At 38.7% G+C, this 20,069-nt stretch overlaps 1 protein-coding gene and 1 long non-coding RNA gene across 7 annotated transcripts in view; one reads left to right on the forward strand and one right to left on the reverse strand.

Moving 5' to 3' along the window:
• The window catches only part of piezo1.S (piezo-type mechanosensitive ion channel component 1 S homeolog), a 99,043-nt gene that overhangs the window by 9,073 nt on the left and 69,901 nt on the right, over nucleotides 1–20,069 (reverse strand). For 4 of the 6 annotated variants that reach the window (XM_018260502.2, XM_018260500.2, XM_018260497.2 and 1 more), the window contains 17 exons: nucleotides 19,449–19,545; nucleotides 19,006–19,174; nucleotides 18,548–18,637; nucleotides 16,938–17,014; nucleotides 16,683–16,751; nucleotides 15,225–15,328; nucleotides 15,002–15,116; nucleotides 13,721–13,792; nucleotides 12,391–12,566; nucleotides 9,840–9,952; nucleotides 6,897–7,067; nucleotides 6,089–6,347; nucleotides 3,961–4,149; nucleotides 3,351–3,525; nucleotides 2,988–3,093; nucleotides 906–1,053; nucleotides 580–794 (listed from right to left, as the gene is read on the reverse strand). In XM_018260502.2, coding sequence (XP_018115991.1) covers nucleotides 580–794; nucleotides 906–1,053; nucleotides 2,988–3,093; nucleotides 3,351–3,525; nucleotides 3,961–4,149; nucleotides 6,089–6,347; nucleotides 6,897–7,067; nucleotides 9,840–9,952; nucleotides 12,391–12,566; nucleotides 13,721–13,792; nucleotides 15,002–15,116; nucleotides 15,225–15,328; nucleotides 16,683–16,751; nucleotides 16,938–17,014; nucleotides 18,548–18,637; nucleotides 19,006–19,174; nucleotides 19,449–19,545 — 2,345 coding nt within the window. The remainder of the gene's footprint in view (nucleotides 1–579; nucleotides 795–905; nucleotides 1,054–2,987; nucleotides 3,094–3,350; nucleotides 3,526–3,960; nucleotides 4,150–6,088; nucleotides 6,348–6,896; nucleotides 7,068–9,839; nucleotides 9,953–12,390; nucleotides 12,567–13,720; nucleotides 13,793–15,001; nucleotides 15,117–15,224; nucleotides 15,329–16,682; nucleotides 16,752–16,937; nucleotides 17,015–18,547; nucleotides 18,638–19,005; nucleotides 19,175–19,448; nucleotides 19,546–20,069) is intronic. The other 2 variants (XM_018260498.2, XM_018260501.2) reach the window with 1 other exon arrangement.
• On the forward strand, nucleotides 12,535–15,364 carry LOC121393228. The gene is made up of 2 exons (XR_005960867.1): nucleotides 12,535–12,619; nucleotides 15,296–15,364. It is a non-coding gene; the product is annotated as an uncharacterized LOC121393228 (long non-coding RNA).

The raw sequence follows: 20,069 nt of genomic DNA on the forward strand, positions 1-20,069 counted from the left end.
ACAACTTCGCAACCTCTCGCTTTTCCTCATTTCTCCTTTATCTACTCACTCTCTTTCGACAGAAAGGGAAACCAAAGGAATTAAACTTTCTTTTAAATAAATGAAATATGTTGTAATGAGTATAAAGTCAGTCTATAAGCCAAAAACATTCTTCTCTCCTCATTCAGAAGGTTATGGATTGTATACACACTAACAGCTGGTAGGGCAATTATAACAAAAAAGGCAAAGAAACTCACAAAAACACAGTCATTTTGATTCATTAGCCATTTGTTTTTGATTGACTAACCAAACATTTTTCTCTGGAAAAAAGGAGCTTGCGAGGGGATATGATTACTCACGTACAATAGAAGACATTATAGAGAGATAGAGGGCAATCTTTTTTCCCACAGAAAAGAGGGGGCTATACTACCCCTTTTAGAAACATGAAAAAAAATACATTATATATAGAGCAAAATCCTGGTTATCGGATCAGTCTTGCCTGCAACAGATTCAATGACATTAATATTTTTCGTTGGAAATCTTTGGATTTAAAAATGGTTGCAGTGATTCAGCTGTAATCTTTACAATTGAAACGCTCACCTTTCTGTGACTGCAGGCAAGATAAAGAACATCCAGGCATGTATCCCAATCACCAGAATAACCTGAAAGATCAGCTTTCCAAGCACAGTCTTTCGCAGGTACAGAGCACGATCTATCACCATGGTGGAAAACTGAATGAGGACCATGACTAAGAAAGCTTCTGGTACTTGGTCATCAGACAGAGATGATGCAATGTCAGCAGCAGCAGAGTATTTCTGGAAAAGACAAAGCAATTAAACAAAAACTGTCCTCAATTCTGAAACCTAAGATCTCTATAAAAAACAAAATGAGAAAAATGAAACGGCAATGCTGGTTACAAGACTTACTCCAAAAGCCCAAAACCCAAATACGATGATCACAAAGTCAACCACATCTGCGAGGAACATAAAGGCATACATATCTGTTGTAGCACGGTACTTAGTATGTAGAATATCATGGAAGAAAGCTTTCACTGGCTGATATACATTCTGCACCCTGCAACAGAAGAATTTATTAGCCATAAATATGTTCTCCTTCCTCCTACACTCCAACAATGGATTGAGTTAATAAATGTTACATTGCTTCTAATCAAATTAACATATAATGCTTGGGGTACACCTGGAAAGTATGAGAACATATGGGAACCATGGTTGGATGCGAACCCTCAATTATCTTTACCAGAGGACTGAAAAATAAGTATCATTTGATATACACCTTAATAATATGATGTTACTTGCTTTCCTCCACTTTATGACAATCACTGCTCTTATGTAAACAACTGTACCCAGTGCCATGCATGATTGTTTATTTCTTTTTTTTCTCTCTTTGTTTTTATAGAATGCAAAATAAAAACTTGCTATCCTTCATTCAAACAGAGAAAGCAACATCAGGAAATTATAAACATTGCATGGTTTGTTAACTGAAGGAAACATAATATCTTCATAAAGTGTTCCCCCATGTGATTCTTTCATAATTACAATATACTGTATGTTTATTATAGTCATTCCATACAGATAATAAAAGACACTTTTTTTTTAAAAAAATGAATAAGATTTCTGTAATAATAAAAAGAATGAGCGAATGCATGAGCATGGACCACCCCATATTCCCATTGGCTAGCTCTCTCTCACCAAATAGAAACAACATCACAAACAATTTACATTAATTCCCCCTTTTTAATAAATATATCTCCTTACACATTACCACAAAGCACAGGAACAGGTTTATTTAAAATACCTTTATGCAAGCGCATCCCCAGCACAGAAACAGGGCAGCCCTAATTCCCATGAACTCATCGTTTAACAATATGAGAATGGTTCCTTTATATATACATCTAGTACCTCACAATACAACAAAGATGCTAAGTCAATCCAAATCCCTATATAAAACACTGAAAACCATGTAAAAATAGCATTAGCTATTTAACCAATTACTAATCTAAAAATGTTTTATGATAGATGTTTAAAGGAGAAGTCAACCTGTACAGGGAAAAAACCTCCCCCCCCCCTCCCTGTGTAGGCCCCCCCCGGCCTAGCTGCCCCCCCCGGGCAAATGCCCATAACTTGTTACTAACCCCTTGGCGCAGGTCCTCTGCTGTGGAGTTCACGGGCGTTTTTTGGCGCATGCCACAAAGTTTACAGAAAAAAACATCAGAAACTTTATGATTTTTGGGCGCATGCACAGTAGGAGGCATTTGCCGGTAAGGAGCTACTGTGCATGCGCACAAAAATCACGAAGTTTTCAATCTTCTTTTTGGAAACTTCGTGACTCTTGGCGCATGCGCAGAAGATCCTTACCGGTAAATGCCTCATATTGCGCATGCGCCAAAAAACGCCGGGTAAAGCAGGAAGAAGAGCGCTCGGGAGTAGATGGCGCCCGTGAACTCCGCAGATGAGGACCTGTCCCTGGGGGTGAGTAACAAGTTAGGGGCATTTCCCCGGGGGGGGGGGCAGGTAGGCCGGGGGGGAGGAGGGCCTACACAGGGGAGGGTTTTTCCCCCGTACAGGTTTACTTCTCCTTTAAACAGCTACACCACAAACAACATAAGTGCACAAAATAAAGGAAGGATCTCTCAAAATTGAAAAAGCAATTCTTTAATACAACAACCAAATCCTCGTGTTTGTGTTAATACAGAACTAGCCGTATCCAAAATTTAAAACAAACAAAAAAAACAAGCAATGCCTCACTGTACTATAGGAAGTCTTTCTTTACCACAGCACCAGTTTCAAGAATATGTGGATATTCTTGAAACAGGCTCCTGTGGCAAAGACTTCCTATAAAAACTTGCAGTTTTGCAAACAACTCCAGGGGAAGTCACTTGCCAAAAGCCAAAATGCTCAACAACAAATACATCATGTGCTTAATTGAAAGGAATAGGACAACATCAATAGTGTAAAATGAGTCCACCCACCCAGCACAAGATAACTCACATGTAGGTAAAGAACTGCTGTATTTTCATCCCCATCGTCTTCACTCTAAGAGCTGCTCTTTCTTTTCTTTTCTTCTGCACATCTGTTGATTTCTCGTTTAAAGAGTCTGAAAAACAGAAGATGAAACATTGAACAAAGTTACATAAGCAGAAGAGGGACAGAATTTCCAGACAAGCAAAATAGTTATACAATATATTATTGGAAACACACAATATTTGTTTAATGGTCCGGCCTTTACAATCCTGTCCAATATGCTATACAGACACATTTTTAATTCAAGCTATCACAGAAACATAGTAATGAGAAAGCATTGAATCCAACAAGTTAAAAGTTGTACAGTACATCTCCAGTTTGTATAATTACCTCTATCTTGCACACTACCCTGGGACTCTTTTCTTTTGCGCTGACGCAGGGAGGAGCTGCTGCTTCCTGCTGGCTCCAAATCCTGGGATGTGTGTATGTCTGTTTTGCTCTCTTTATCCTTCCCTTGTGTTCTCTCTTCAAGGTCTAAGTCTTTACGGTCCCAGAGACCATAACTCTGAAAATACATGGTAGGAAGCACAGTAACTGCCATGAAACTCTGGAATATAATCGAATTACTGCAAATAAGGAGAGTCACATGGGTATGCATTTTTTTTAGTGATATATTCTTTAATCAGGTAAAAAGCTCATCCATTTGACCTTAGCTGGAAGTAAACACAAGAAAACTGCGGTGCATAATTCCAGTTTTAGGGATTTTAAAATAAAAGGCTTAGTAAGGGATAACTTCACTTAAGGGATAGTGGAGAGTTATAACTGAAGGGATCATAAATAAAGGTGCAAGTAGAGCATTACGTAGATCCGAGGTGCATTGTAGGCAATAAACATGGTGCTACGAGATGTAGATGTAAGAAGAATTTTATTTCAACACTGGTCAACGCTGTTAAGATGCACTAGGGAATTCATTAAGTGATTTCTATTTGTATATCTGTACCATGAGCAGCGAGCGTTGAAAAAAGAGCATCAAGAGCTGGATCAGATCATATTTGATGTACGAGTCACTCTTCTCAAGGCCCAGGACACGCGGAGGAAAATACGGCTTTCCTTCATTGCGTACCAGAATGGTATAATTGTTCCACGGGAAGAATCCGAACTGGAAGAGGTATTTTATTACCACCATAACCTGTTAAAGAGAAAGGAAATATACTTACTGTACATTCATTGTATATGCCACAGTCCATTGTCTAAACCAGGAGTTCCCAAAAAGTAGATCATTCTTTTCATTCAGATATTTATTACATTAAGGTTACATAGTTGTTTGTAATCTTTTAATGATCTTTCAAATAATGTAGAGAGTGATATTCTGAGAATTTGCAATTGGTTTTTTATTATTTATGGTTTTTGAGTTATTAAGCTTTTTATTCAGTAGCTCTTCAATTTGCATTTCAACCAATCTGGTAACTAGGGTCCAAATTAGTGTAGCAACCATGCATTGATTTGAATAAAAGACTGGAATATGATTAGGAGAGGGCCTGAACAGAAGAATTATTAATCAAAAGTAGCAATAACAATACATTTGTAGCCTTACAGAGCATTTGTTTTTTAGAAGGGAGTCAGCAACACCCATTTGAAAGCTGCAAAGAGTCAGAAGAAAAAGGCAAATAACTATAAACTATAAAAAATAAATAATAAAAACCAATTGAAAACTTACATAGAATTGGCCGTTCTATATCATAATAAAAGTTACCTTGAAGGTGAAATATATAAAAGTAGACCCTACATTAGTAAAGTATGGGCACTCCTGGTCTAAACAATTAAACATACACAACAAAACAGGCACAAAACTAAATAACAGTGGCTGAACATACAGTTCTGTTCAGAATAATAGCAGTTTGACATCACTAACCTGATCAATCACTGTTTTTAGTAGAAATTATATTTCTACATGACAAATAATTTACTAGTAGGTGTAGTAGAGTAATAGAAAACCAACAGACCCAACAGTGATGCCATTCATGCTGCTGATTCTGTGTATTTGAATCATTAATTGAGGCTTGTTCAAAAATAATTCAAAATAACAATAGCTTGTTCCAAATAATAGCAGTGTGGAGTTTAATTAGTGAGGTCATTCATTCTGAGAGAAAACAGGTGTCAATTACAGCCCTTATTTAAAGGACAATTCAACCTGTAATAAAAAAACTCCCTCCCCCCTAGCCTGGGTAGACCCCCCTCCCATCTCCCCCCAGCTTACCTGCCCCCTGGGCAAATGCCCTACATTTTTTAATTACCCCTCCTTGTCTGACCTCGGAGTTCACGCCAGTCATCTTATTCTTATCCGGTAATCTTCGTGTCTTGACGGCATTTTCAGTGCAGTTGGAGTAAATTTCCAGTCTCAAACAACTGCGCATTTCCCGAAAAAGACCAGAGAAATAAGATGGCACCCGTGAACTCCGAGGCCAGGATCTGCACAGAGGGGTGAGTAAAAAAAAAATAGGGGCATTTGCCCAGGGGCTCTACCCAGGGTAGGGGGGAGGGTTTTTTTTTTTATTACAGGTTGAAGGAAGAAAGGCAGCAAATGTAATATGGGTCATTCCAGAAATGGCTCAACAATTTGTGGACTGATGAAAGCAAGATTGTTCTTTTTGGGTCTAGAGGACACAGTCAGTTTGTTAGACAACCCCCAAACAATGAATACAAGCCTCAGTACACTGTGAAGACAGTGAAACATGGTGGTGCAATCATCATGATATGGGGATCTTTCTCATACTATGGTGTAGGACCTATTTATCACATACCAGGGATCATGGATCAGTTTCAATACTTCAAAATACTTGAAGAGGTCATGTTGCCTTATGCCAAAGAGGCAACATCCTAATATTCCCTTTTTTTTTTTACTTTCTGTAAAGGAATAACACAAATGTAATAAAATGTTTCTTCATGTTTTGATTTGGAATAGAATGTGCAGTTTTCCCAATGCATTGGTGTGTATGGAAATAAAAGCTATAATAAGGATTTTCAGCTTTATTCACTTTTTTAAACAATGCTAATATTCTGAACATGTACCTGTTATCAAAGGAAACTCTATGTTCACCATATATTTCAGTGCAATGTAAGTGACCTACCATGGTAAAAATGATGGCAGTCATCCAGAAGCGCTTGCTGGGTTTGTGGATGGACAGCATAGCCCACAGGAAGACAAGAACTGGGAGGACCAGTGATATCAGCGAAGCGCTCACCATGTTGTTGAGAATGATGATAAAGTAACAAAGCAGCTCAGAGTGACAGGCCACAAAGTTATAGAGGGCTAATAGTAGCCTCAAAATACGACTCTGAGACTGGAAGAAGTGCTGAGACTCTAGCAGCTCTGGATAATCAAGTGGCCTGTGGGGACGTCATGCAAACAATAGTAACATTACAAGAATTTTCTTGAATTTAAGATGATGAACAACAACAAATAAAAAAAGATATCAAGGTTTCTGTTCTCTAGTTTGCAGTAATCCTTAAATCTGCATCTATGATCAGAGGGACTACACAAGTATAAGACTCTGTTATCATGCTCACTTATGATCATCTAAAGGCAAATTTTCTCTTATTAAGGAACATCACCAACCAGCACCAATGCCTATCACTTGCTCTTCTAACTTCTGGTTAGTAGCTTTGCAAACCCAGGGTCCGTATAATGACCTGACATCCTCAGTTACCATAATAATCATAATCCTGAACAAGTTATTTAATTTGTCCAAAGCACCTATTACATTATCATTCTATGTGTAACAGCATGTACAACAGAATGAGTTATTTCTTTAGCAATATGACTAACAGGATGAAAAAAGCAGAGCAAAATCTGAACTGGGTAAACCTAAAAAGGAGCAAATATAGCAAATAAAGTCTGTAAATGGAAAATAGCAGTATTCAAGGATATCATCACACCTGGAAAGCAGCAATTCACTAGCAGTACGAGAACGATGAGTTGGCTTGATTTCCTGAGACCCCCTAATAGAGTCCAAGCTGTTACTTAGTGTGTTGTACCCAGTGCTGAGTTGTGTAGTATTTTCTGTACAATCTGCTGTGCTGCTGATAACCTCCTCTTCTTCACAGCCACTGCAGAAGAAAAACAATTCGCACAATTATACCATTATGTCAGGGCTGTCACACTTAGCATTCTTGCATTATTACAAAATTGTGATGTGCCATAAAACTGCCTGTGGAAATCAGGTTCTGAACTTTGTCTAGAGGGAGAAAGGTGCGGTGCGGTATTAGGAATGAGTGGTGAATCTAAGGTATCGGTGATGAGCCTTGTGGATGGGGATATGTAGATAAGCCTCCTTGACATCTACTCAAGAAAGAAACTCCCTGGGTTTCATTGCTGCAATGACTGAAGGGATTGACTTTATCCAGAAGTGGGAGTGTTTGACGCTTGGTTGAGACGACTAAGGTCCAGGTAAGGGCGAACTCCTCCATCCTTTGGAGTGCAAAAGAGAATAGAAGCCCTGTTGTTGTTCGGCTTTGGGAACGGGAATGATGACACTTGACTGTTGCAGGGAGGAAATGGCTTGCCAAAAAGCTGCTTTACGAGAGGGATTGGTTGAGGAAGGAGAGGAAAGAAATCGCTCTGGTGAAAGACACTGAAATTTGATGGATTAGCTGTGGAGGAGAATCTTTTGCCCCCAGGCATCTGTGAAGGGGTGAGACCAGACTTTCCAAAAAGAAAGAAGATGCCCACTCCTTTGGTTCTGGGGGTAAGGGAAACTTCAGGAGGTGGTGGATTTGTCCATGGTGAATTTCTGACTCTGTCGGCCAGAGGTCCAGGTAGATATTTACCCTTTGCCTCTGAAGGGAGGCCCCTTGACAGATGGTGCTTGGTTGGACTGCCTAGAGCAAAAGGAAAGAAATTGTGAGAATCAGGGATTTGAGGACTGAGACTTTGGTTTGTTCTGTGGTAGAAGGGTGTTCTTACCCCAACCCAAAATGGGCCTGAAGGCAAAGCCCTCTAATCTTTTATCTATGGGGTATTTAAAGCCAGCAGGGTCAGGAACTGGGATTGTGGTAGACTTGGCCAAAAGGGAGATTGGAGAGTCCACTGTTGGCGAGAGGGATCAAAGATCTGTAACCTCTTTTGGAAAAGGATACAGTAAAGACAAATGGTGGGAGATGTTGGTTTTGCACTCTCAAAGGCCCATTTATCTTTAACAAACAAGAAAAACTGTTTGTGCGAAGGAATGGTTTTGGAGGTCTTCTTCTGTCATTGAAAAGGTCCTTGGAGGGATCCAAGGAAATAGGCGCAGAGACATTAAGGGGTTCTAGAACAGCCCCAATCAGGCCATCAATGTCAGAGGAACAGGGGGATGCATCTGGCTCTTGTTAGGTTTCCTCGTCAGATGAACCCTCAAAGAGTCCTCTGCAAGTTCCGACTCCTTTTGAGAGTTTGGAAGCAAAGAAATGGTAGCAGCCTTGTGTTTTTCAAAAACCCATAAAGGAGTCTGGGATGCAAGTTGTCAATTGACTCTGGAAGTTTGGCTAATCCTTGTAAGGACGCAACTGAGTTGGCGAGCTCACGGCCCAGGTGGTTCAGGGTCAGAGGCAGAGGAACCTGAGGATTCAGTGGAGACAGAAGCAGCTTGGGAAGGGAAAGAGCAGGAGATAAAGAGAGGCACCGCATGCCATGGGGGAAGCCTAGTGCAGCAAGGGGTGCAAGTGAGAAAGGAAACTTGAGTAGGAGCTGGCATCCTGGCAGGATTATGAGCAGATACCAGCTCAGGTCTTTCCATGGAGGGGTCCGCCATGATACGGTATGGGGGTGGGGAAGAAGGGTGAAAATAGCCCAGGGGAGCAGTATTCGGCTGCGTAATGGAGAGGAGTACTTCCAGAGGGATCAGTAGGAGGTCAGCCTGCTGGAAGTAGATAGAGGTCAGCTGGATTGGAAGTCAGCCTGGACTGCAAAGCCAACCTGGTTGGAAGCTGCCCATGGCTTTGTAGAGAAGTGGGGCTTAGGTTGCTCTGGCACCTGACGTCACATCCGTAACTGTTAGCAGCAAGAAGAGAGGGCACGCGAGATAGGGAGAGCACGTCTGACACTACTTCCTGTGATTCACAGTTTGTATACATGCAGGAGAAGCAGTGGTGGAACAGTGTGCAGAGCGTGTGCTGCCTTCTGTTTAATTGCGGTCATGCACCACTGTGGGGGAGGAAGTAGTTCTACACCCTGGTCTGTGGGTGAAGAGGAGGGCCAAAGAGTGACCCACCACAGCGGGAACTGAGCCAAACCTCCTGCCCTTGCTGGCTCGTAATGCCTAGAGGCATCATCCTCCTCCTGAAGATGTGATGACTGAGCCGCACCTCCTGCCCCTAATTGGTGCTCCACGATGCCTGAGGTCCGAATAGAGATTTCTGGTTTGCAGAAGGGCTGCCTGGATCAAGGCAGGATCTCTCTTGATTGACATGGTGATCAGCCAATCTCCCCTGTGACATGGGTCGCTTTCCCCTTAATGTGACTGACCCACCCCTCTGATGTCATTACCCTGCCCCCTGGCAACCTGTAAAAAAAAATAAAAGGGAAAAAAATAGAATTAAATAAATTAAAATAAGTTAAAATAAAGCTCCCAGTGGGAGGTCCTCCTATAAGGAAACTAAAAGAACTGGGTTGCGCAAACTGGGTTGGGCTGGCCCCCTAGGAGGGCTGTCAAGACTTTTTTTTTTAGTGTCCTCACGGAAGGTAGTGTTAACCCTCCAGTGCCTGTGTCCCCCTGAAATGAAACTGAAATACCACATGTGATATAGCTTTAAGAATCATACCAAACAAAAACACATTGGTACATCATTTTTAATCAGATAGGGGAGTCAATAAAATGGGGGTTTCTTGTGAGGTGTACTTGCCTTGAAGCAATGCTTGTTTGAAAATCAGTTTGGGGAGATGATACCTTGGGCCCCCTAAGATCCTGAACTGTCCCATATATATTTTCCAAATCCTTGCGGTTGATATCTCCCCCCTTCAAAAAGCACAAACAACAGTGTCAGTGTCACTAAAAACAAACAGTTCTACATGTGAGTCTAGACCCATAACAACTCCCATAAATATTTATACGTTGGAGAATAAAACGACATGTTAAAACCTTGTATTTAGAGCCCTTTGCCCATGGCGTTCTTGGATGACGATGAAGCCCCAAAACCATCATGTTCTCAATCTTTCCATTTCAAGAACAGATTTTATGGCCCCATGTTTCTTGTCACATCCTTTTTCTTCTCAGTTATGGAAACTTTTCACCAATCATGCATTTGGCTGACATCCAATTAAGCCATTACAACAATATACATAATAACATACACAATGGAATCCAGTATAGGACAATATATCAAGCAGGCTGTCATGGTAAATCAATTTTAAGCCCAATCTCTTTAAACAAATCGAGGCTGAGAGTTTTGGTTTGTGACATTTTGTTTAGAGGCTTCTACTTTTGAATACATAATTGTACTGATTACTATAGGAAATAATGTGAAAGAGTTATACAAGAAAACTGCATTTAAATGTTGTTTATTTTGAGAAAGAAAGAACGCGGTTCATTTTTATTAGACTTTTCTTTTGTGTATGACACATTTCATCAGATCACTGTAATACATTTCAGGAAAAAGTTTGCCAAGCAAGGGAGACATGAGTATTTCATAATTTTTCATTTCCATTTATTTTATAAATTTGGAAATTCATTTAACACACGGGATCATTAAGAGTCATGTAGCATTTAAAGATATTTGAATGATAAAATAAAACATGGGCTCTACTATTCCTTTATAGACATGGTTTTAACCTTGGGTCCTCAGATGTTGCTGGATTACAATCCACAGATTTTTATATAAAATCAAAGTTAGAGAATTCTGGAAGTTATACTCCAGCAACATCATGAGCGACAAGAAACAGGGCTTTCAGAGGGTTGTTCATCTTTAAATTAACGGTTAGTATGATGGAGAATGTGATATTCTGAAACAATTTGCAATTGTTTTTCATTTTTTATTATTATTTGTGGTTTTTGAGTTATTTAGCTTTTTATTCAGCAACTCACCAGTTTGGAATTTCAGCAATCTGGTTGCTAGAGTCCGAATTACCCAAGCAACCATATATTACTAGACCAGTAATAAAAAGTAACAATAATTATAAACCTGTAGCCTTACAGAGCATATGTTTTTTAGATGGGGTCAGTGACCCGCATTTAAAAGCTGGAAACAGTCAGAAGAAGGTGGCAACTAATTGAAACACTATAAAAATTAAAAAATGAAGACTAACTGAAAGGTTGTTTAGAATTGGCTACTCTACAACATGCTAAAAGTTATCTTAAAGGTGAACCACCCCTTTAAAGTATCTTCTTCTCTTTCATTCTGCTCAAGCTTCCTTTATTTTCTTCAAAAGCTTCTTCTTCGCCTTTATCAACAAGCATTTCTTTCCTCACTACCCTCACTAGATGTGGCATTTAATAGCCCACAAAGAAAACTACCAGTTGTGAATGAAAGCATTCAGTTTTGTAGACGTGGGCCCTTTTTCTTAGTAGCAGTGTGTTGTAGCCATAAAGCAAAACCAGAAAATATAGAGCAGGCCATACCTTTTATTGACTAAGTGGATTCTAAAGCTTTCAGGACTATTACTAAGTTAACCAATAACATGTATCACCTCCTCTATATTTTCTGCTCCTATAAGGCATACTGCTGCACTAATATGGGATGACTGTGCCAGATACAGTTATGGGATTTTCCGGATAATGAATCTTTCTGTAATTTGGATCTTCGTACCTTAAGCCTAATAGAAAATCATGTCAACATTAAATAAACCCAATAGGCTGATTGTGCTTCCAATAAGGATTGTCTATATCTTAGTTGGGATCAAGTATACGGTACAGTTATTTTACTACAGAGAAAAAAAAAATCATTATGAAAAAATTTGGATTATTTGGATAGTTTATGGGAGACATCCTTTCCATAATTTGGAGCTTTCTGGATAATGGGTTTCTGGATAACGGATCCCATACTTGTACCTGCCATCAGAAATCCACCTTGCACCAAGGAGCCCTTTTAAAATAATACCTCCTTTTAGTAAACAAACTGCATTACATTGGGACATCAAAAATGATGGGAACTACTTGTTCATGTTGTTTCTCTGTAATCATTTTGCCTGCTACTGACTTAATTAATCCCTTACACTCTCTTGGATGAGTGCTCTGTTACTAGTAGTAGCAAGCCAAACGTAGCTTAGACAGGTTATTAGAAGGTTCAGTTTCTCTGCTAACAAGTCTATATGCCTCTACCTCCTGACTATAAAGATACAGAGGAACGAAATAGAAGATCATATAAGTCACCAATGGAAAACAGGACCTTGTTGCTTCAACCGCAACAAAATGGCTAATGGGAAAAGTTTTTATGTGTTTTTATATTATTAAAGACTTACTTTAGACAGTTTTTGAGTTATGATGTATCTCTCCACCCACAGTACTGTGGACATATCAACATGCTGCTTTGTAAGGGTTCCTAGCCAATTGATCAGTCCATCCACCATGGCAAGCAGAAGAACCCAAAGAAACTTTAACACATCAAGGATACGCTGTACCACATTACTTCCTCCTGCTGAGAACAAGTCGGTAATGCAGATTGCTGATGTAAAGTATGCTAACAAACAGGTACACAGATTTAAAGACAAAATACTTCTAGGATTATAGTTATGAATTAATCTTTCTCAGGTCAATGAAGTGTGTGTCTTGCGATGAGCTATATTTTTCATCTCTGTATATTTATACTCTATATATTTATACAATGCAAAGGTTATACATACATAATTCTTGAGAAGCTGTAGCAGCAAAGCTTTACAGCAAAGTTTTACATCTGTTCTTTAGCTTTGTGGGGAGAAACCAGTATTTTATGACTATGGACCAATCAATTCTGCTCAGCCAAACTCAGTTAGAACCCTCATGGGACTATTTATCAAAGCATGAAAACAGAATGGAACAGTTTTCTTTTCATTGTTATAGGATTTTTCAGGGGTATATTTATCATGTGTTGTAAGTGAAATTCCACTTTTTGATAAATAGCTTTTGCAGGATTAGCTGGATTTATTCTGCAAAGTAGCTTTAATAAACATTGGGGCTCATTTATAAACAGTGGGCACATTTGCTCCTGGGCAGTAACCCATGGCAACCAATCAGATGATTGTTTTCAGTGTTCAACCTGAAGCTGACTGAAAAAAGCTAATCACTGATTGGTTGCTATGGTTTATTGCCCAAGTGCAAATTTGCCCAGTGTTTATAAATGAGCCCCACTGAACAAAACAAAGAACGTGACTCCATGATAGTTTTAATGTCATTTTTTTTGCAAACTGCATACATTCTTTAACAGAAATTGAACAGCACAAAGCAAGTACAATTTTCCCACATTTTAATCACTTTTTAAATTACTCAAACCAAATTACTGATTTTCTTGTTGAATATGTAACATTTGGTAGAAAAAGCTCACATTTTAGTTTACCAGTTATTATCGTGTGTTACAGAGGGATATTTTTATCTATTATTATTATTATTAATAATAATAATAATTAAGTATTGTATTTATTAACAATGGAGACAAACATCACCAGTGATGTTGTCTATAGAAACCAATTAGATATTTGCTTTTGCTTTCTTGCATCACAGAGTATGTTTTTCTCCAATGTTAATAAAAACACCCCTTAATTTATCAACTTTTGGCATCATCACATTTTATTCACCCCATCCATACCACTTGCTCACCTCTCTCTTCATTCGGATCTTCATCCTCAACTCTCTCTTTTGTTTCCTGAGTTGGAGACTCAGTTTCCTCACCTACGAATGAAATGAGTGTATATAAAAATCAAAAACATGTTGCCACTGCTAACATACAATATATATATGCACTGTATATAGGGTTGCCACCTGGCTGGTATTTTACTGGCCTGGCCGGTAGAAATGATGCTTGATGCCAATGTTTATTAATAGAAAAAAATGTCAAGAATATAGGAATGCCGGTATTTTTTTACAGAAAAGGTGGCAACCCTAACTGTATAGTATATACAAGTATATACATCAATAATCCTCATAAAATCCAGGGATGCGCCAAATGCAAAGATGTTATTGCACACAACATCCACTGTCTTATGAGTTTCTCTGCTGCAAAGCTTAAAGGAACGTTAACACCAAAATATGAAAAAGTTTAAAAAACTGCCAGTATATAAATAAGTTGCTGTGTTACCATGGGGGCAGACATTCAACTTGAATACAGTGAAAATGATTGTGTTTAAATAGCAGATAAGATTTGTAGAATACAATGCTTTTTCTCCACAGTAGACAAACAGGGTTCAAAAGTCATTCACTGCTCTCTCTCCTGAATAGAATAAACATCTAAACACACTGTTTCGTTTTTCCGAGGTTGCCTCGGAAGGAAAATTCAGGGTACTTGGCGATGTGTAGGTTCTACTGGCAGAGATTTTAGATCTTTTTAGATTTTTTCACCCAAAGTTTTACATAAATAATTAGGGGCAACAAATCTCCCTGTCGGCTGCTGCCAATATACTCCTGGTCACATGGAGAGGGACCAATAGAGTTTGCTCAAACTTTGCCTAGTATTAGTTAAGTACACTATCAATGTGTCTTTACCCTAAAAAGGCAGTATATCCCAACTTTAGTTTATTTGTTTTAATTAAAAATACATATCGTTTTTATTTCTTGCGCTAATCAGGCCAACATGAAAACTCACATCACATTCTACTTTTGGTTCGTACCAGCACAGAATAAGACAGAAGTCCATTGAGAAGTCCTCCGTATAACCAAACCCCTCGCAGCCTAAAAGGCTTCAACTAAGCAAGCTAATTTCCTAAGTAAAACAATTGGAAAACGGTATGCAAAGCCAGATAGGGTTTACTATGCAGATACCAAGAGAAACCATTCTGCACTGTGCCGCTGATCAATATTAATATGCTCCCAGAAATGACATATCTAAAATATATTTGTTTCAACTAAACATTTCTGTACATAGAGACCCCTATTCCAACTCACCTGCTTCACTATTCTCTACCACGATCATTTCCACCATTTCAGATCTCTGTTTCTGTTGACTCTTTCTTTCCTTCAGCGCAGATTTAGCACTTGTAACCCATGCCTGGTATGCAAGCTGATCAAAAGGCAAAAGCTTAATATTAATTAATAATATATACAATGAAGGCAAGAAGAATGCTTTTTGTATTAAGAATGGTTAAACGTAGGTGTTCGTTGCACCTACCTGAAAAGCACTCTGCTTGGGTGACCTCTGATTCTGCTCCAGTAAAGACTCTTCATCCTCTTCACTGTCAGATTCGAACAGAAAATAATCTCCTGAATGCAGCACTGCCAGAAAACATGCCAGGTGCAAAGAAAAGATGGGAAAAAAAACAACATCCGAAAACAGGTAACTAATTCTATAATGGCAAATATTATTAAGCAGCATATTACATAGTTTGATATAACACTGCATTGCAAAAAAACTAGCTTTTGCAGTGTGGTCACAATATTTAACCAGAAATGAAGAGATGCTGCATTTGAAGTTTGGAAATGGCAGAATCCTGGTTGTTAAAGGAAAAATATGTTATTTTATTTTAAAATGATACTGACACTAAACATTTTATTTTCAAAATACTGTATGAATCTACATTTAGGGCGTTATTTATCAAAGTCCGATTTTATCTCAAATTTTATGCTGCAAACTCCAATCAAATCCGCTCTGGTTGTTAACGCTTATTTATTATTACATTTTCCGAAAATTTGCTTTACAGGAAAAAAAAATCTGATTTTCAGGATTTTTTCGGATTTTTCACCCAAAAACGTCAATTTCTTATGTTTTTTGCCCGAAAACTCTGAAAACTTTGGTGTATTGCACAAAACCCAGCGCACATCAAAATATCATTAGGACTTCTACGATTGACTTATATGTAACCTCGACAGGTCTGAGATGCCAGATTTTCTGATTCGGACTTTTCCATCCCCGGGGTTTAATAAATTATGAAAAATGTATGATTTTTTTTTTTTAATTGTATAAAAAGAAATTTTTTTGTGATTTTTGCATTCAGAGTTTAGTAAAGAACCCCCTAAAAGTTACCAATAGGTCATGTTGACCGTTTTTAGCATATAGTTCTGCTTTTGTAAGTAATGGTTTCTTGAAGTTCCTAAACCTGACTGTTTTGCCAATCTGACTTGTCTTCTTAACCTGTCTAATGCTACAGGACTACTGCTGCACAAATATGGCAGCCCCCATGGAGGAAAGAAGGGTAATATAAAAGCATCAGGCAAATAACTTTATGGCAAAATTATAAATAGCATTCAATAGATATAATAGATATAAAAAAGTCTAAATGACTCCTACTGCTTTAAACATAAATCCCTGCATTGAGTCTGATGCTCTTTCTAAGATAGAAACTGAACCATACTGAAGAAATCAGTCACTTCCTTCTTTATCTATTTTTTGTCCCTCCTTTGAGAACATATGCAGACCTCAAACAGAGCATGACAGTTGTTTGCAATTCTGATGGATAGCAGCATGTGTGAACACCCCCTGATCAGGTCGCTGGCTAACTTTCCCAACTTTAAACTTTTAAATATTGGCTAGTATACATACAAGTTGATGGGTTATGGCACTTAATCGCATAACTAGTCATTTATGATGACATAAAATGAGTTTCTGCATGTAAGCAGTACCCAATGGTACCTGAGGCGTGGTCTAACCATGGACGGCTCCAATGGATCTTTTGCTTACAGGACCCTTTATTGCTGCCACCTGGAAAAGACCAACAGGTACATGAGAGCCTGTAAACTAGTCAGACACAGGGGCAGACAAAACAAAATCAGGCTATAGGCAAGGGACCAGATATAAATACAGTTTGCACAAAGGTATAAATTTATAACAGATCAAATCTAAATATTTTTCTGTTACATTTTTAAAACAATGGTGCAAGGAAATTACCTTCCTTTTCTTTTTTGCTTTCATTTTGTCTTCTGCCTTCATGATAACGTTGTTGCTTTGCTCGAATCCTCTCCATTCTGTGGAACAAACTTGGTCAATTCTGTTATTACCATCACAGTCAAAGCATATATAAGCTTATTTGCTCTGCAAACACTACTTTGATCAAATGATAATTGTCTGAGATGATCCACCAATACACCCAATATGAACTACCCCATCAAGGGTTTAAGGAAGAAAATGCTATGGTAATTTACGCTGATCAAAAATCTTCATAGAAAATAACTTCCAAACTTCTTATCTTAGTGTAAAACAGATTAAACTACATATAAAGTATCTGCATTATTCATGCTTATATAGGAAAGTCATGCACCTGGAATGTAAAAATATCCAAGCCACTTATACCCTTAATGGGACTGCACTAGGCGAATCCATAATGAAAAAAGACCTTGGAGACCTTGTAGATAATAAACTTGGCTGTAGCAAGCAATACCAGTCGGCAGCATCAAGGACAAATAAGGTCTTGAACTGCATTAAAAGGGGAGGAGGGGGTTATTCTTCCACTGTATAGAGCACTTGTAAGGCCCCATCTAGAATTTGCCGTACAGTTGTGGTCTCCATCACTCAAACAGGACATTATTGTATTAGAGAGGGTGCAGAGAAGGGTAACTCAGCTGGTAAAAGGTATGGAAAATCTTAGCTACGAGGAAAGACTGGCCAAGTTGAGGATGTTCATGCTGGAGAAGAGGCACTTAAGGGGTGATATGATGACTATGTATAAATATATAAGGGGAGCATATAATAATCTCTCTAATGCTTTTTATGCCAGTAGGTTTTTCCAGCTGACACAAGGTCACCGATTCCAATTAGAAGAAAAGAGGTTCGGAAGGGTTTTTTTTTCTTTTTTTACAGTGAGAGCTGTGAAGATGTGGAATTTTCTTCCTGAATCAGGGGTACAGGCGGATACATTAGCTTTAAGAAGGGGTTGGATCGCTTTTTAGCAAGTGAGGGAATACAGGGTTATGGGAGATAGCTCATAGTACAAGTTGATCCAGGGACTAGTCCGCCATCTTGGAGTCAGGAAGGATTTTTTCCCTCTTTGAGGCTGAGGCATATTGGAAAGGCTTCAAATGAAGTTTTGTACCTTCCTCTGGATCAACTAGCAGTTAGGCAAGTTATACATGAATTTAAAAGGTTTAACTTGATGGACCGGTGTCTTTTTTTCAACCTAACTTACTATGTTAGAGAGTGGTTTAACATTCATTCATTATTTGAAGGGAGTGCAGAAAAGTGATTTGCAACTAATACACTTCTACATCCAGGGCCGGAACTAGGGGTAGGCAGAGAAGGCACGTGCCTAGGGCGCAAAGCTGGAGGGGCGCCAGGCACGCACCTTCTCTTCCTCTGCTATCCCCCTAGTCCGGTCCCTGTTCTGGCCGGCGTATGCGCAAGCGCACTCGTATTTTTTCGCACATGTGCACTCATATTTTCTTTGCGCATGCGCACTCGGGTATTGTGCGCTTTACCGGGCCAGGCTGCCTGGGGCGTCTGCCTGGGTTGGCCCGGCACTGTCTACATCATCAACCACCACCAAGATTCCCTTGAAATCTTACTGTTTCTTGAGCTGGCTGAGAGATCGTCGCTCAGATTCTTGGTGGAAGCACACATTCTTCCTGATGCTGGCCATGAAGAGTTCAAAACCTCTGTAAAGATACTTTTTCTGATCAGGGGAGTTTTAAACAAAAATTATAAACTTGAGGTGAAAGACAACATTTCTTTATTGGCCATATTATTTACAGAAATATATAGGATATTTTGCATGTATTGTTGTTTCTATCAAGTAACTGCATGCCTCTACATATAATAAAAGCACTTACATAATAGAAAACAACTGTTATGTTAGTGTTTGTGATCTTTTCTCTTTATGAATAATTTTTGTTCAAAATTTTTAAGGGTTGTCTGTATAACTAAACTGTCATGGCTTGTTTTTGTATCACCTACTCTGTAAAACCCTGCATGAGACAATAGCACTATATAAATAATAATAAATGTACATAAAGAGGGCACCAACCTTGAAGTTTGAAGGGAGGATGCACGAAGGTCTAGAACAACATGCCGAAAGTAGCAACTCAGAAAAACTCTTCGCTGTAGAAGGAGAAATAAGAAGCAGATGCTATCCCAAATGATTCCAGCCTCTTCTACTGGCAAGGAGCAATCCCGGTCTTTATTCATATCTTGGGCTGCAGAAAAATTTTAAGCACTCGATGAAAGGCTGCTGTTGGTGGTGTCACCATCAATTATCAGTAGCTTGTTGTTTTTTCCATGCCATTAGACACCCTAAGCTGTATAAGTTTGCTTGTCTTGATAGGTTTTTGGAATAAAGTCTAATTTTGCTAACATACAGTACTTTTGTTAGTGACACTGACACTACTCTTTGTTGAGCGAGTCAAACCAGAAAAACAATAGTAGTATATGAAGCCCTTTCTTTCAGACCCTATTAATACAAATACTCACGGTTGTAGTAACCCTTAACTGTGCAAACTAGGCTGAAGAGTTGGATCACCCAGCAAAAGTTGGTTTGCATTTGTTGGACAAATACACAAGACAGGAGCTGGAGACGAGAAAAGAGTTAAAAAAGATGATAAAACTGATTTTTTTGGAATGCATTCTGATATATTTCCTGAAAGGATTTTAATTTTGAAGAGTAGCACAGACAAAATTGAGAAAAGGGAAGCCTGGAAATAAGGTTATCTTATACTCCTGGTCACATGGAGAGGGACCAATGGATTTACTTTCAAACTTTGCTTAGTATTATTTGAGTACACTTATGATAATTCATCTCCATAAATGTATAACAATGCTGTTTGGGCTTAGGTCCTGTTGCACTCATAGCTCAGTCAATATGAGTTTAGGGCTTCCTAGTCTTGTAAAGAATTGCAATTGAGAGACAAAATGCTGCAATTTGCCAGCTGAAATTGATAAGAAGATGTCATGTGGGTTAAACCTGGCATAACCACCAATAAGTGTGTTTTACTGGTATAAAGTCTCAGTGAAGAATACTATTCAGATAAGTGAAAGTATCTTTCACTGCATCTTTCATTTTTAGTTATAATCTAATGCAAATAAAATATAAAA

Source organism: Xenopus laevis, chromosome 4S, assembly GCF_017654675.1.
Source record: "Xenopus laevis strain J_2021 chromosome 4S, Xenopus_laevis_v10.1, whole genome shotgun sequence".
NCBI lineage: Eukaryota > Metazoa > Chordata > Amphibia > Anura > Pipidae > Xenopus > Xenopus laevis.